Here is a 16518-nt window from a genome sequence, read left to right on the forward strand (position 1 = left end):
TGAAATTAACTGCTGCCTTTTGGACTTTATTATGCTAAAAAGTATCCATTTATTAAGTGTCTTATGTTTGAGGAACGGGTTCTGGATTTTGTTGAAGGCCTTTTGGCATTTATGGAGATATTCATTTGATTTTTCTTTTCATTTCAATTAAAATGATGAATTATATTAATGGATTTTCTAATATTGAACCATTCTTGGATTCCTGAAATAAACTGCTATTTACTCATGAGGTATATTTGTTTACACGAAATGTGCCATTAGATGTCTGCTATGATTTGATTTAGAATGTCGCACTGATGACACGCAGCTTTGCGTTCATGCAGCCTTTATCAGGTTAAGACGCCTCATAAAAAGCATTTGGAGGCTTTCCTTCCTTTGCAACCATGAGAAACTGTTGGAGTCGCATTGAGATGCTCTGGTTTGTGAAGGCTGGGAGAATTCCCCTGTGAAAACACAAGGGCTCAGTGGGGCGGGTTGATTACATTCTCTATTTCATGGGAATTTTTTTTAGAATTTCTCTGGCTCCTGCGTCAGTTTGGGGTAATTATTTATTTCATTTAGGTTTTCAACTTTATTTGCATGAAGTTGCTCAAAGTAGCACCACTTTTAAAATTTTTCTTCATTTCAATATACTTTCCTCTTTACACTTTTTATTTTTTCTTTCTTTCTTTCTTTTTTTTTTTGAGACAGAGTCTCGCTCTGTTACCCAGGCTAGAGCGCCGTGGCGTCAGCCTAGCTCACAGCAACCTCAAACTCCTCCTGGGTTCAAGCGATCCTCCTGGCTCAGCCTCCTGAGTAGGTGGGACTACAGGTGCGTGCCACCATGCCCGGCTAATTTTTTCTATTTTTAGTAGAGACGGGTCTCGAACCCCTGACCTCAAGCGATCCTCCTGCCTCGGCCTCCCGGAGTTCTCGGATTCTAGGATTACAGGCGTGAGCCACTGCACCTGGCCCCACTTCTTATTTTTTCTGTTTGTGCTTTCATCTTGATTTGGTTAGTGATAGGTTTGTCTATTTTCTTTATTCTTATATATCAGCTTTTTGATTCATAAGCTTTACTATTTCTGTGTGATTCTTGCTTTTTATTATGCACTTGTTTCTCCTTTACTTTGTTCTTTTCCTAACTTTTGAGTTTGGTGTTTCTTTCTATTCTTTCATTTTTTATGTAATTTTCTTTGCATCATTGCTTTAATTGTATCATGGATTCTGGTAAGAGGTGTTATCATTTTAAAACAAATTCTATAGTTTTAGTTTGTCTTTTGGCCCAAGAATAATTTAAGAGAGAGTTAATAACATTTCCAGTAGGAAAGGATTTTTTGATTTTTCAATTGTTAGTTTTACTGTATTATGATTAGAGTATGTATTTGGATTATCTCTGCCTTTTTTGATGTTTACTTTGTGCCTTCATAGGTAGCCAGGTTTCATAAATGTTCCGTGTGCTTGAAAAAGTGTGTTCTCTGTTATTGGAGTACCAAGTTTGGTCTTATATCCATAAGAGACTGAGGGCTTCTGTATCAGTTCATTTTGGATTTTGGCCCTTTTAACCTGTTTTGGATTCAGAGTGGCGTGTTCAACCTGCTACAAATATGTTATTTCTTCTTGCATCTCCTATAGGTTTTTTTTTTTTTTGTTTGTTTGTTTTTGAGACAGGGTCTTGCTCTGTCACTCAGGCTAAAGTGCAGTGGCATCATCCTAACTCACAGCAACCTCAGACTCTCCTGGGCTCAAGCGATCCTCCTGCCTCAGCCTCACGAGTAGCCGGGACTACAGGCACGCGCCACAAAGCCAAGCTAGTTTTCCCCTTTTTAGTAGAGATGGGGTCTTGCTCTTACTCAGGCTGGTCTCGAACTCCTGAGTTCAAGTGACCCTCTGGCCTTGGCCTCCCAGAGTGCTAGGATTACAGGTGTGAGCCACCGTGCCCAGGCAGTTTTTTTGCTTTTCGACAACTGCTGCTGTCTTACGTGGTGCATAGATATTTTCATAATGTCTTCATTGGGAATTATAGTTTTTAGCATTATCAAGTCACTTTATTTTGCACGTTGTTTTTAAGGCTGATTTCCACCTTGTCAGACATCAAGATTGTAACTCCCCCCCGACCCCATGTTGGAGTTCATGTGCTTGTACACATCTGCCCATCTCTTTATGTTTAGCCTTTCTGAAATTTTGTCGGAAGTGTGCCTGCCGTCTGTTGACATAGAGGTGGCTGGCTTTTGCTTTGTGATCCAGGGTAGATTGAATATAGTACTATTCTATACCCTGGCCATGACTTCCTCCAAGGCAGGGGATACTCCTAACCCTTTGCGGTTGGGCCGGGTGTGGATGGATTCAGTCAGTGGGGTTGTCTGTGGTGTACACGGCACACCCAGGGTTGTGCGACGTGCTTGAGGGCCAGGCTCGCCTCCTTGCACTCCAGCCTTTTGCCATGACTGAGATGTGCATCCGCACGGGGGCAGGAGAAGCAGACGGGTGGAGCAGACCTAGGCCCCCAAGGCCCAGGCTGACCCTAGTCTAGACCAGCTGAACCCTGTCTATGTGCAGAGGCAGGACTGAGAAATAAATGGTGGTTTAATGCCACTGAGTTTGGGGCTGTCACACAGAATTAGTGTGTGGGGTTGTCACACAGAATTAGAATCCATGAGCCAATCTTAAGCTATTTTCTTTTAATAGGGGAGTTAAACACATTTACATTTATTGATAGAACTGATGTTATTCATTCGGTAGTATTGTTTGATGTTGCAAATTTATTGTGTGTGTTACATATACTTGTGTACCTTTCACTCTGAGGTCTGTGGTCCGTTCCATCCCTATGTCTTTGTTTTTTACTTTATTTATTTTTCTGTATTTAGGAAGGTTTTATTTCTGTCCTAGACCTGTACTGGTCAGGGTTCACCAGAGCACGTGACAAATAGGACACACACACACGCGAGGGGACGGACTTACTGTGGGAACTAGTTCACACCATCCCGGAGGCTGCGAAGCCCCAGGATGAGCCAGCTGCAAAGGGGGACCTGGGAGAGCCAGTGGTGTGGTTCACCCCAAGCCCACAGGCCTGTGGATCAGAAGAGCTGATGGTGTAGCTCTCTGTCCTAGGCCAAAGGCCTGAGTACCTGGAGCCCAGTGGTCTAAGACATGGAGTCCAAAGGCACAAGAACCTGGAGTCCTCACGTCCTAGGGTCAAGTTCTCATGTCCAGGTCACGCAGAATGAACTCCCCCTCCCTCCCACTCTGTTCCCTCTCAACCCTCAGCAGACTGGAGGAGGCCCATCCCATTGGTGAGGTGACCTTAGGCAGTCTACAGTTCAAACGCTAATCTCTCCCAGAACTACCAGCAGTAATGTTTTGCCAGCCGTCTGGGCATCTCTTAGCCCAGTCAAGCTGACCCTTAGCATTAACCATCATGGAGGTTACCTTGACAACAGCACCTTCATCTAATGCTTGTGGGGTACCCGGACAACCCCAAGTTTTGGTTTGAACAGCTCACTGGTGATGCCATTTGCCAATATAGGGAACACAGGAGAGGATCTGCTCTCCTCTGTGTGGCTGTATGATCAAGAATAGGCTCATGATTTCAGAATGGCACCAAAAAAAATAAAGAAAGAAAGAATTTGACCATGGAGATAAAAGTTTGAGGTGCTGTTGAAAATGCCAAGGGGACATGGTGCTTAGAGTAGGGGTCTGGGCTGGAGACCCAGGTGTGGCAGCCAGGGCTGCGGAGAAAGGAGACTGAACCCATGGGTGTGCATGCCATTGCTTTGGGGGAGGCAAAGGGAGGTGGAGGGCTTGGGCTCGATCCTCCCAGCACCATCCACGAGCTCCGTGGGGGAGGGCTGGCCTGCAAAAAAGGTAACAAGGAAGTCTCCAGAGAGCAAGAGTTGCCAAGGAAATACTGCTCCAAGAAGGAAGCTTGAACCATGTGTCATCTGCTGAGGGGTCCGTGAAGCCAGGACTAGGCGTGTCCCTGGGATTCAGTGGCACCGGAGTCACGTGCAGCCAGGGGAAGGAATGGTTGGCGAGCACGAACCGCGCTCTGAGTTTGACTCTGCCAGGTGTCTCCCAAACTTGTCGATGTCATGGGTAGCAGGGGCTGAGCAACCAAGTTTCCATAAATTTTTGATGAGCAGGATGATAATGATGTCCACACTCTATGATCAGCCACTGGTTTGGCTGTGACCCGGCCTCCCTGCCCCTTCCAACCACCAGTTCGTTTTCGGATGCATTTTGACACGCCCGGCCCTGGGCCGGTCACTGGACACACAGAGGTAGATCAGGCACAGTTCTCGCCCCCATGGAGCTCACAGTCCCAGGGAAGGGAGATAAACACACACCCGACAATCACGGCACCGAAGCACTGGCTTAGAAGCTGGCCTGCCGCCAGCAGCACATGGACACAGAGCCCAGTGTCGTCAGAGCGAGCCCTGAAACACAGCTAGGTATTTCCGGTATTTTCTTAGGCATTTTCTTAACCAGCTTTGCTCTCTTGAAGAGGCCCTGAACGGCCTGTAGACAGGACAGCCAGCCAGCGGCAGAGACAGGAACCGGGCCAAGTGCAAGCAGCACGTGTTCCCTGAAGTCGCAGGTTCCCTGGCCACGCGCGAGCCGGGGAGAGAAAGCCAGTCCGAGCACGCCATTCCGTCACATCCACTCTGCAGGAAGGGTGCGCCACGGCTGATTTGGGTCACTAAAATGAACCCTTTTCGTCTTCCACACATTGTATCTACCAGTTTTAATTTATTTCATGACATGTGCTGAAACTTTCAGATGGGACTCTCGGGGACCGAATCTGGCCAGGAAAGGAGCCACGGACGAGCCAGTCACGTTCTCGCAGGACCTTTCCTTCCAGGAGGGTCGGAACGCACCTTCCCGGCTTTTGTACGTCACGTTGGCACAGAAAAACGGGCAGCCCGACCCGGAATAATCCCGCTGTAAACACCTGGAGCCTGGCCAGCGGTGCCGGCTGGCTGTGTCTGCCCCAAGTCATTCCTAGCCTCCCCGGGCACATCGTGGGGTCCGGGCCCTCTGACTCCACGGAGGTACCGAAGTTTGCTGGAAGTGGCGAGAAATTCGAACGCCTTTGAAATATTCTGTCAGTTCCTAAGCTGTGATGTGTCCTTCATCTTTCATCTCACATCAGCGTCCGCGGACTGAAGGGCCCAGAGCCACGAGGCGCGGGTGAGCCCGTCGGCAGGAGGGCTCTGTCTCGCCAACAGGGCAACTCGGCTCTTCAGAAAAAGTGAGAATCCGAGAGTTTCAAAGGATTTATTCGAGTTCCCCACACGCTCACAGCCACGGTTTCCCATCAGTAGTCTGTCACTGCTCACAACCAGAACGCAGATCAGAGCGAAGCGCTCTCCCCTCCCACGGCCACGCCGTGGGTGCCGGGCCCTCGTGAGCAGCCGTCTCTTGAAGTCTTTGAACTGTCTGCATTCAAAACCTGATTCTAGTCGCTTAAAAACACCTGGGAGGTGAATGGCGGCACCCAAGGAGACGCGTGCTCTGTGCGACCTCAGTGTGACTGCGGACAGGAGCGGCCAGACGTGCACGCCGTGTCCATGTGGCGGGCAGGCTCCTCCCCCTGCCCGTCCCGTCCCGTGTTCACCAGCCCCACTTCAATTAATTTTGCAATGTTGCCGTGATTGTTGTTGTTATGTAAAATACTTACAGACTTACTCATTTTTTCAGGCAGGAAGGGCGATGATATCTTACAAGGAAAACTAAGGTGCATGCTTACCTGTGGGGACAGGGCGTCCTACGGAGCGCTGAGCCGACGCCTAGTGTCAGCCTTAAAAATCTGCTGTCGTTTCAGCTCATTGTTAAAAAAACAGGAGGCTCCTGCTGCGTGCAGTGCGTGCGGGAAAGAGCACTCTGCGCTGGGTGCTGAGACATTTTTAAGCAAGATGTGCGCATCATATTAGGATGAACTTTATTTTTACATTGTTGTACAATTCATTCATAAACTTAAAAAAATACAAATACATGATTTGATTGTTGTCCCAGAAAAGACTCTTGTCACATTACCAGCTGCCTCCCCTAAGGGTCTCCTCCTGTCAGCAATTCTCTATGTAACTGAAATAGTTTGTGCGACTTGAGAAAGATGTCCCCAGGGTGTCCCGACAGTGAGAAAGGGTGAGGGAGACATCCCGGGGCCCTCAGCTCTTTCTGCCTCCCCTCCCGGAGGACGTGAGGACACGGCCCCGAAGCTATGGCTCTGTGACAAGTGGGGATCTCTAGGGGACAGTCCCATGAAAGACACATGGGGACACCAGCTCACTAGGAGCTTTTGCTTCCTAGGCAAGATGTGGGCACCATGACTCCAGCCTCCTGAACCCAACTGTGTACCTTCTGTAAACACTTCTGATAGCCTGCAAAGACAACACGTGGAAGGATGAAACCTCTTGGCCTGAACCAACACACCAAATCAAGCTGGAACCCCAGAGAGGAGCTGAGTGTTCTAGAAGCCCCTTACGCTAGGTGGGCCCTGCTGCCCAGCACAGCTGCAGGACACACCGGGGACGTGCTGGGGGCTGGAGTCGGACTGGCCGTCCACGGCTCCTCCCAGGACAGCCAGGGCAGGGGCTCAGGAAAGCCCCTCTGTGGGATTTACTGTTTGTTCTTTTTGTTGAGTTCTGTTCGTTAGTGACGCCCTTCAGAAAGAGCAATTCTATACCAATCGGCCTGTGTCTTTTCTGGAACAACCTAAAGGTCACAGTGCAACTCTACTCTTGGTACAGAGGAGGGTGAAGAAAAGCCGACATATTCAGTATGTTACCACTTTACTTCAACTATTTGTCAACAGTCACACTGATATAGTTTGTAAATGCACAATACAGAGCGCAGCCTCACTCGGCTGACACCGGATGACATGCAGTACGATTCAACTTTTCCACGTCGGAACGACATCCTTGGAAACTGCGAGACAAGAGAGTGCCTCGGGAGCCCGACGTTGGAGGAAAACCGAGGAATTCAGGAGTCGGGGACAGCGGAGTGCCCTCACCAGCCCGGCCTGACCCAGACACACCCTGGTCCTTTTTCCTTCTGAGCAGATGCCAGAGAAAGAAGTGCCACACCGATGAGAGGACAAAGGTGGGCAGGTTAAAGTCACACTTATTTTTAAAAAGGCTAAACTCTAGATTGCTGTATTTGCTCTCTGTGGAGATTAACAAAGTGCTCGGTTTGCAGATTTGCTGGTATGGTGATCTCAATGACATGATCAAGGGGAGGGGTGTGAGGAGGGACATCAGCAAAGCCCCCAGCCAGCCAGGGTGACACACAGCCAGGGTGGACTCCCCTCTCTTCCTGCCATCCAGCCACGGCGCACCACGCTGTCCACTGAGCGCGGGGCCCCGTGGCCCGCAGAGTCAGGCGCCAGCTTCACCCTTTCTGAAAGGGCTCTCCGCCTGGGCGGGTGCCATGGGGCAGTCCTCGGGTCCCACGGCTTAGGAGCAAAGCACTGGCGGCTGCAGTGGCTCGAAAGGCTGAAACTACAAAGTACAGCCCATGGGTGACTCAGGCACAGACCCGACTCGTGCAGCGTCTGGCCCCAGGGGAGCGCATGGTGTCACCACAACACAGAAGCGACAAGAGCACAGCTGAGTCATGTGATGCCCTGGCAGCTCACTGGACCATGAGGAGGCAGCGGGGGCTCTGCCTGGCGAGGGCTGGGCACTTGTCGGCCGGGGTCACATGGGCCACGGTGATGACACAGGGGTTCTGCTAGCACATGGCTACATGGAATTACAACGATCACTGCTACCACTCAGAAAACAAAATGGGAAACACACACGCTGCCCTGGGTTGCGAAACACTAAAACCAGCCTCAGGTTCAAGAGTGGTTCCTGGTGGAAACACTCTGGGGGCTTCTGCCTGCTGTGGTCTGAGACGGGATGAGCAAGCTATGGTGCTGGGAGACGAGGATGAGTTGGCCGTTGTCATGTTGGAGATGAGTGCTTCGGCTGTGCATGGGCGCCCCTCTCAGAGGACTCTGAATGAGTGTGCATCAAATCATATGCACATAAAAGAAACATGGATCATGGAAATTCACAGTTATCGCAGCCATTAAAGTGTCTAAGAATCTGTGTGACCAATTTCCTAAGACAACCAGATCTTACCTAGTTGTCCTGAGTTGCTATTGTAGGTTACTGCATTTTAGCTATTTGCTTACCTGAAATAGCAGTTATAATACTGATTATTTATGATAGTATTCTGTTAATAAAATAAGGATTTATACAAAGCAATATTGGACTTTTTAAACAGTTAGATGCTATGTTACTTGGCACAGTTAGTAATGATTGCGTAAAGACTTTAGCCAGTCCTAGAGGGACTTCTCTTCTCTGTATGAAAATATGGAAGTATCTGAGTCTGTTCCTAGCATTTAAGGGTTTGGTCTACTGTCTCACACACTCATCTAAGGTACTGTCTTCCTTTCCGGGAAGTGGAGCTCCTCGTAAGGTCAGTATTGCTGATGCTGTGGACTGAGGCGCTTGCCTCTCACACACAAGCACTACCTATGCGGTATATATATATATGGATATTTATATATTTATATATTTATATTATATAAAGTTTACTTACGTATTTTCATCAACCATATCAGGTCTACTTAAGTGTTTTGCCCATTCAATAAAAGAGCAATAATGCAGCAAGTTTTGGGGGGGTTTCTGTTTTGTCTGTTATTTTTGTATCTCATTTCTTCTCCTAGGCTGGGTTTTCATCTGCGTATAAATTAGGGAGCAGAGAGCCGGGGGCTGGGGTGGGGGAGGCAGTTCAACATGGACTTGGCCGGCGGCACCGTCTCAAGGCTGCTGTGGCTGAAGCCCACCCCTCGGGCCGAGGTGACTGGAGCCCGGGGTGCCAGTGCTAAACGAAATCTGGAGCTCTGCTCCATGGAACACGCGCCCTGCGGGTTCCCAGGGCGCCATCCAGGCTGTGAGGGGCAGAGGGGAGAGGGCAACGCACGCGCCCTGGGTTCGGTGTGAGGCTGGCTGCCCGGGGCGTGCCCTGTGTCGTGTGCAGCTTTCAGGGGGCCCGGGAGCCCCATCCAGGCTGTCTACACAATTGTGCTGATGCCACTGGGTTTGGCCTTGCTGCTGGCAGGGGGTGGCGGGGCAGGTGGCTGCCCGTGGTGGTGCACTGCATGCCCCGCGTGGGCTGAGGGCAGCGGTGGGTGGCCGTGAGCGTGGGCCCCGTAGGCCGGGTGCGCCCCGTGCGGGCCGTGGTGGTACTGGTGTGCGTGCTGGATGTGCTGGGGCGGGTGGTAGTGGTGGTGGTGGTGGTAGGGGGGCGGGTTCTGCTGCACGTGGCAGTACTGGGCGTGGTGCCCATGCACCGGGGCCTGCGGCAGACCCTCTGCCGGCCCTGGGTGGTGGCCGGCCGAGGAGTGCTGCGGGTGGGGCAGGACCGGCGGGTGGGGGGCTGGCGGGGGAGGGGCTGAGGGCGGGTGGGCCTGGGGAGGGGGCTTCCCTCTCTTACTCCCAAATAAGGAGCCCAGGAGGGAGGCTGAGTTAGGCATAGTCTGGTGTGGGCGAGATGGACACTCTCGTGTTGATGTAGCTCTCCGGCGCATGTGAGGACTGTTAATGGTGGACCCCTAAAAAGGAAATTCATAGAAATCAAAATTAAAAGATCTTAAAGCACTTATGTCAGAATGATTTTTTTTTAAATGTAAAAATTCACCCGCTGACTGCTAAGGCTTAGTTCCACTTGCTGGCCAGAGGCGGGGCTGGGGGATGAGGCTGGCCGTGGGCCCCACCTCCTCTCTCACTCCTGTGCAGGACAGCTGGGGGGCGACTGACCCTAACCGAAGTGGGGGGCGAGGGCAGGGGAGGGGGCCGCTGCACAAGTGTGACCTCTGCTGTCACTCTGGTAAGCACTTTAAACCTGGCGCCCTGCCTGAGGTTCCAGACGAGAACAACTGGGTGGGGAGGTCTACGAGCTGTGTGTAGTGAGTGGAGCGGGGGCTAGAACCCAGTTCCTGCTGAACTCCGACCCTGAACTCCCCTGGGACCTCGCAGCTGGGCCGAGGGCACGTGCTCTGCCCGTGTGGGTCCTGAAGTTTCTGGGGAGGGGTGACAGGGACAGGTGGGACTCAGAAACCTTGTCCCTTGGGGGCACGGGCTGCCTAGGTGTTTCACTGCAGCTACCTGCCGCAAATCAAACAAGGAAAAAGAAGGAAACAGAAAAAGATCTGCAAGCTGAGGTTAAGATGTGAACAGTAATATAGAGATGGCCAGAGGATGAATGAAATCTCATGAAATCCACAGAGTTTTGCTTCCTCTCAAGACGGTCCTCCTCCCACAAGCTAGCCTCGCAATTCCATGGTGTCCTAACCGCAGACACACAGCAGTCGAAACTCCAGGGAGGAAGCGACGGGGCTGGCGCAGCATGGAAGGCACAAAACATCCGACAGCAAGAGTGAAGGCTGACTGGGTGCCCGGTGGCGGTGCCTGCCCGCCTGGGAGCAGGGGTGGCCCGGGCAGGGACCCGGGGCCGGGATCCAGAAAGGTGGGGATGGTTAACCATGCTCAGGGACCACAGGGGACAGGAGTTAAGCAGAAACTACAACACAAAATCCAGAACCACCCCCCACTGTTCAGTCCAAAACAAGCGGTGAGAGGCATGGATGCTTCTAGGCATGGAGGAGAAGCCGGCATGCACAGGTCTGAGGCAGGCAGGGGGCAGTGAGGGTGTGTCTGCGTCTCTGTGCAGGAGGGGAAGGAAGAGCAAAACAAAAGACAGAGCGACATAAACCAAGGGCTGGGGAGGCGACACAGACAGCCAGCTGGACGGAGGTGCTTCCTACTTACTTCCACATTGCTCTCTAGCGATCCCGCACTGCTGCGACGCCCTCGCTTCCCTGCCCAGAACATGCAATACCAGAGGTTAGACACGGACACGAGGCCTGGGGCGCCGCCTGCCTGGCGCTGCCGCCGCCGCCGCCGCCACCACCGCCACGCAGCCTGCGCCACTGTCGGGAACAGGCGCAGGTGCCGGGCCCACCTGTCTGCAGCAGCCAGGTGAGAGCGGCTGGAGCAGGGGCTTGGTGGGGAAGCCAGCAACAATGCAGGAATGAATTTTAAAAGTGGAGTTTTCAAAAAGCAAAAAATAAATAAACAAACAAAACTTTAAACCAGCCCCAACTTTATATGTCTTCTCCTGGACCGGCAGTCTGTGGGAGGGGCCTCGGAGCCGGGGCGTGTGTACAGGGGGCTGGTCTGTTCACCCCAACTCGGGAGAGCAGGAGAGGGGGCGAGGGCAGCCTGTGCAGCAGCCACAGACACAAACAGCGTGCTTGGTCCTCAGCGGCCTGTCTTCCATATATATATGTATATATATACAGGCACATATATATATTCCCCCTGCTTTTATTGGCAGGGTGGGGACTGATGGTTAAGACAAGTCTAAACTAGATGTCCGCTTTCCTCCTGGGTGCCTGTGGGGGCTGAGTTTTGGTTTGTGCAGTGCCCTGGCCAGGGCAGGAGACAGGGTTAGGGGCTGAAGAGCAAAATTCCTCCCAGCCCAGGGCCCCTCTGCTGGCACTACCCCCCAGGAGGCCACAAAGCATTCCCTAAGGCAGGAGGTCTCTTCCTTGTGTCCCTGGGGCAGGGTACACAACAGGCACTCAATATGTGCTGGCTCTTTCACAGGAAGGTCGAGTCTTGCTCTTGGCTCCGAATGTCCAGGGTCCAGCTCAGCCTCCACATTCCCTTCGGAGGACTCGGCCGTGGGTTTCTCAGGACACGGCCCGACGCGCCACACGTGCCCAGCCCTGGGGGCCCGCGCGGGCCAGCTCCCTGGGAGTGAGGGTGGGAAGAGGGGACAGAGACTGGCCCTCCCTGCTTGACTTTCTCTAAGCTTCTGCCTGTGCAGCACTGGCTATGACTTGAGTACCACGCTGGACACATCAGTCCTACAGGCGTCACCGTGTCCACGACAGAGCGGACACCGAGGCCCGATTCCCACGGGGAGTGGGCTTCACACCCAGACCTGCCTGCCCACTACAGGGCTGGACGACCTGGCCAGGCTGCTTTCTGAGCGGGACCCAGGGCCAGGCGAGGGCCAGGACCTGGGAGGAAGGAACAGACTGCCACGTGCCTCCCTGTTGTCCACCTTGCCCAGCTCCTGGAGTGAGAGCTGCTGCTTCTCAAAGGCAGACCAGGGTCAGCGCCAAGCCCTGGGTGCAGAGAGTCTGTGGGTTTTGGGCCTCACGGTGGTCGTCTGAGCGTGCTGGGCTGTGCCTGTGGTGCGGCTTCAGTCCTGGGCACAGACACGGACGCAGGGAGCCCAGTCACTCTGCACTGCTTGCCAACCCCACACCTGAGGTCCAGGTGGGAGTCTGGAGGGTCAACAGAAGGCCTTGCTCGGCTCCGGCTTGTGTGAAGTCGCCCTCGGATCACTCTGGGGACAGGGCTGCACCACAAATTAGGGGCAAAAGAAGGCTCACGTTTCCTCATCTTTCTGCCTGTGCAAGAAGAGAGGCTGACCTTGGGGCCCTTCCTGTGATCCCAAAAGGAGCCTCTTGGGCTGGGATGCGGCCTGCCTGGCTGCTTAGCCTCTTTACCTCAGTTTCCTCATTTGCAAAACAGACATGACCTCCCTCCTCCACTCCCTCCTGGGTGGCCATGGCCATCAGACACTCAGGACGCTGTGGCACCGTGTGGAAATGCTGAGAGCCAGATCTCCGCTGTTTTAGGGGTTTTAAAATTAGCTGCTTGGCCTTTCTAAGGCCTGGGCATCCCCCCGACTGGCTGAAAACCAGGGGCAGAGGGAAGATGGCCTGCCCTGCCTGTGACCTGCAGCCTCTTCCAATGGCCTGAGAGCTGGGGTGGCCATCCACATGGTGCCCCACCTGGAGTTGAACACAGCCCTCCTCCTTCTGCCCAATTTGGGCTGACACGTAGGAGTCCCTTGACTTGTCTGTCTTGGAGTGAGGCCGAGTGTCTTCAAATCCACCTTCTTAACGTCCGGGATCAGCAGGGGAAGCAGGGTGACCCCAGGGTCTCTCTCTGCCCCGAGCCCCAGAGCCGGTGCTCACAGGCACATCTACAAGCACGTGCCCACGGCAGACCCGTGCGGGCGTCCTGCGCACACGCGCACATGCGCACACGCAGTCTCCAGCCCTTGCTCAAACACGGGCTGACGGGGACATGCCAGAATAGTGGCTCATGCCACACGTGTACATGCACACGCAGCCACACGGCCCCACCTGTGCCCACGCTCGCCTACTTCGTTGTTTTCAGCGCCCCAGTCCTGCACTAGCCTCAGGTGAGCCCCGGCCCAGTCAGCGCCCCTCCTAGCGCCAGCTCAGGCCTCGCCAACCCTGGCAACACGCTGCCCGGGGGCATCTGGAACCATTTTCTGGAAGGGCTCCCAGCATGTTCTTCACAGTCACTGCTGCTTCCTCAGAGTCAGGACAGGATGCCATGCGGCAGGGCTCTCCTCCCCAGCCAGGGTCCTCGTCTTGTGACCCTCAGCCACACGGGGGGCCGGGCATGTGACCTGGCTTGGTAACCACGATGGAAATGACAGCTTTGTACGCTGCCGGCTGTTTGAGCCAGGAATGCTCCGAAGGCTTTCCTGGCACCGACTGTTTCTTATAGCAGCTGGGGAAACTGAGGCCCATGGGTGTACGATCCCAGAGTCCGACGGCCAGAGAGCAGGCAGGGTGGGGAGTGGGCTCACGCAGCCCGGCAGGAGTCAGGACGCCGCACTGCATGCTCTGCTGGACTTGGCGAGGTTGGGGAGCAGCGTGGCTGGGCCGACAGCAAGCACAGCCCCTCTCTGGGGCCCAGACTGCTTCCCATGTGGCAGCAGGGGCTGCTCTGGCCACCCACCACCAGTGCCTGTCACTGCCGCAACCCTCACAGATGGGGCCGCCCTGGCGCAGGACATGGGAGGTCGGAGGCATCCCCTTGAGCGGTGACTGCTGCAGGCAGGTCCTCTCCATGGGGACTCGGTGCTGGCCAGCTTGGCTGTGAAGGGGCAGGAGGGACACTAGGGGCCCCTGGGCATGTCCCCCACGACCTGACTGATCTGGGGGCAGGCACTAAGGCCTGGTCATCCCTGTTTCCTTAGTCCTTGATCTCAGGCCAGCAGGGCTCTTGTGCCACTGCAGTGAACACCGGATGGCGAGTCTCGCCTGAAGCAAGACTGAGGCCGAGAGACACCAGGTGACGCACTGCAGCTGGGACCAGAGCCCAGCCCCCTTCCTCACACTCTCGGAACGTCAGGGGCTCCTGGAGGTGTCTGTGGATGGGCTGCCTCCAGGGCCCCAGCCACGGCCACGTGTCCCCGGCGTGGGCTTTCCTGGGTGGACGTGTGGTTGCAGGTCTGGGGCAGCTGCTCCCAGGGTCCCCTGCTGCGTGAGCGACGCCGTGCCGACCACCGAGCGGGGAAGCCCCTGAGGGCCTGCCTGCTCCCGACAAGGTGTCTCGGGATCGCCGGCTCAGGCTCAGCACCACGAAGGCCGTGGGGGTGGGTGGGCGTCATGCTGCCCTGCTCAGTCCAGAACGAGGAGTCCTGCTTCTCCCGCGGCCCAGCCCAGCACCTTCCCAGGAGGCTGCCAGCACTCGCCTGTCTCACTCATCCCAGCCTTCCTGGCGCAGGGGCTCTCTGGGAGCTGTTCCTGGGTCTGCCTTTTTTTTTTTATTGCAGGCCCAGAGAGGACTCAATCCCTAGAGTCCTCCTTAGCTCGGAATCCCCAGGAACAATGGCAATAGCAATACCAACAGAAACAGCCCGCCCTGGGGCTCCACCCCTCACGTGGATGTGGGTGTGGCCACGTGGCTCTGACCCTTAAGCTCTGGCAGAGAGTGGACGCCAATTGCTGGGGCCCGAACAGGTGTGGCTGGCCGCGAGGGCCTCAGTTCCAGCAGAGCCACTGCTGCCTGAGAGGGGCTTCACCAGGGAAGGGACAGGGCAGGGCCTGCCACACTGCACAAACTCAAACAGAAGCCCCGCCCTGCAGCCTGAAGGGGCCCAAAGCAGTCAAGTGACGTCAGCTGCATCTCACAAGGCCACTGGGAAAACCAGCGGTTCTCAACCAGGGCTGATCTTGCCCCCCAGGGGACACCTGGCAATTTTGGGAGCCATCGACGACTGTCCATTCTGGGGCGGGATGACTGGCATCCAGCGGCAGAGGCCAGGGAAGCTGCCAACCCTCCTGGTGCGCCCAGGACAGCCCCACAGCAAGGGCTCACTTGGCCCCAAATCTGTCGTGCCGAGGTTGAGAAGCCCTGGGTTAAACCCTCATGCTGGCGACTGGCAATGGATTTTTTTTTTTACTATGGAAAAAAAAAAAAATGACAAAACAAAAGCAAAGGGAAAAATCCAACTAAAAAAGAAAAAGAATAAGAAGGGCCTGAGAACTGAGTAAGCTGGGGGGCAGTGCTACTGGCGGGCAGGCACCGACGGAGGCCTGGGCAGGCGGCGCCTGAAGCAGTGTGGGGCAGGGCGGGCAAACCCCAGCCCCTTGGGGACAGCGGCCCATCTCTGGCTTCGAGGGTCTTCCCGACAGACAAGCATGTCAGGCTCCTGGGGTGGGCAGAGCTCTCAGCCCGGAGCCTGTGCCCGCTGCGGGACGAGGCTGGGCCCCCGCTGGCCCAGGCAGCCGGCACTGGCACGCAGCCCGCCGGGCCTGCCTGCCGAGGAGGGCTGGGGGAGGCTGCGGAGGAGCTCCCTGCCCCCTGATAAGGCGCCCCGCCCTGGAGATCCAGGAGGCCTGAGGGGTGCAGCTTGCTTGGGGGTTAAACGGCTGGCAGCGAATTAAACACACACAGAAACAAAGAAACGACCACAACAGTCACAGTTCCCATGGGGGCTTTCCCCCAACCGGAGCCAGCGCGAGCAGGGCCATCCCCTGGGGCTGGACGGAGGCCCTATGGAGACAGCAAGGCCCGGGACAGCGGGGAGGGCTCCAGACAGCTAGAGGGCTTCACTCAATTTCATTCATCAGCATAAAACACAGGGACACGGCAGCACAGAGAACACGGGACACACCCGCCCAGCTCGCTTCGTGTTCCAGCGACTTCCAGAAAATAAACAAACAAATAAATAAAACCCTCAGAAGAAGAAAGGGAGAATGGAGGTGACTGCCCTGGCTGTTTTGCATAGGGTGCCTTTCCTGGTGACGACAGTTTGGCCGTTTTCCTATGCCTGTGGGGGGTGCCCTTTCTGTGCTGGCCGAGGCTGCTCTGGGTGGGGGAAGGTCCCTCCGTGTAGCCCCGGAGCCCCGGCTCCGCCGCAGGCCCTTCCCACACGCGGCGCCGCCCTGGCTGCGGACGCCCTGCCTCAGCCCTGCATGCACCGGGCTAGGAAGGCGGCTCCACGCCGCGCCCTTACCCGCTTCCGAGAGGTCCCGCAGGGAGCTGCTGAGGGCGCTGCGCTTGAGGCCCTCGCCGCTGGCGTAGCTGTCGTCCAGGCAGGCCCGGCTCAGCGTCCCATTGCCCGACTCCTTTTTGAGGCTGGAGCATTGGGACATGCTGGGCCTCACGACACCCTTCTGCTTCTCGAGCTCCGCTGGAACAG

General features: G+C 55.0%; 1 protein-coding gene across 6 annotated transcripts in view; it reads right to left on the minus strand.

The window, feature by feature from the left end:
* Positions 1-6337: 6337 nt before the first annotated feature.
* The window catches only part of IQSEC1 (IQ motif and Sec7 domain ArfGEF 1), a 359867-nt gene continuing 349686 nt past the window's right edge, over positions 6338-16518 (minus strand). For 3 of the 6 annotated variants that reach the window (XM_069483981.1, XM_069483983.1, XM_069483982.1), the window contains 3 exons: positions 16333-16509; positions 10800-10849; positions 6338-9583 (listed from right to left, as the gene is read on the minus strand). In XM_069483981.1, coding sequence (XP_069340082.1) covers positions 9044-9583; positions 10800-10849; positions 16333-16509 — 767 coding nt within the window. In that variant the 3' untranslated portion in view covers positions 6338-9043. The remainder of the gene's footprint in view (positions 9584-10799; positions 10850-16332; positions 16510-16518) is intronic. The other 3 variants (XM_069483984.1, XM_069483987.1, XM_069483985.1) reach the window with 3 other exon arrangements.

The sequence above is a fragment of the Eulemur rufifrons genome, chromosome 10 (assembly GCF_041146395.1).
Source record: "Eulemur rufifrons isolate Redbay chromosome 10, OSU_ERuf_1, whole genome shotgun sequence".
Lineage (NCBI taxonomy): Eukaryota > Metazoa > Chordata > Mammalia > Primates > Lemuridae > Eulemur > Eulemur rufifrons.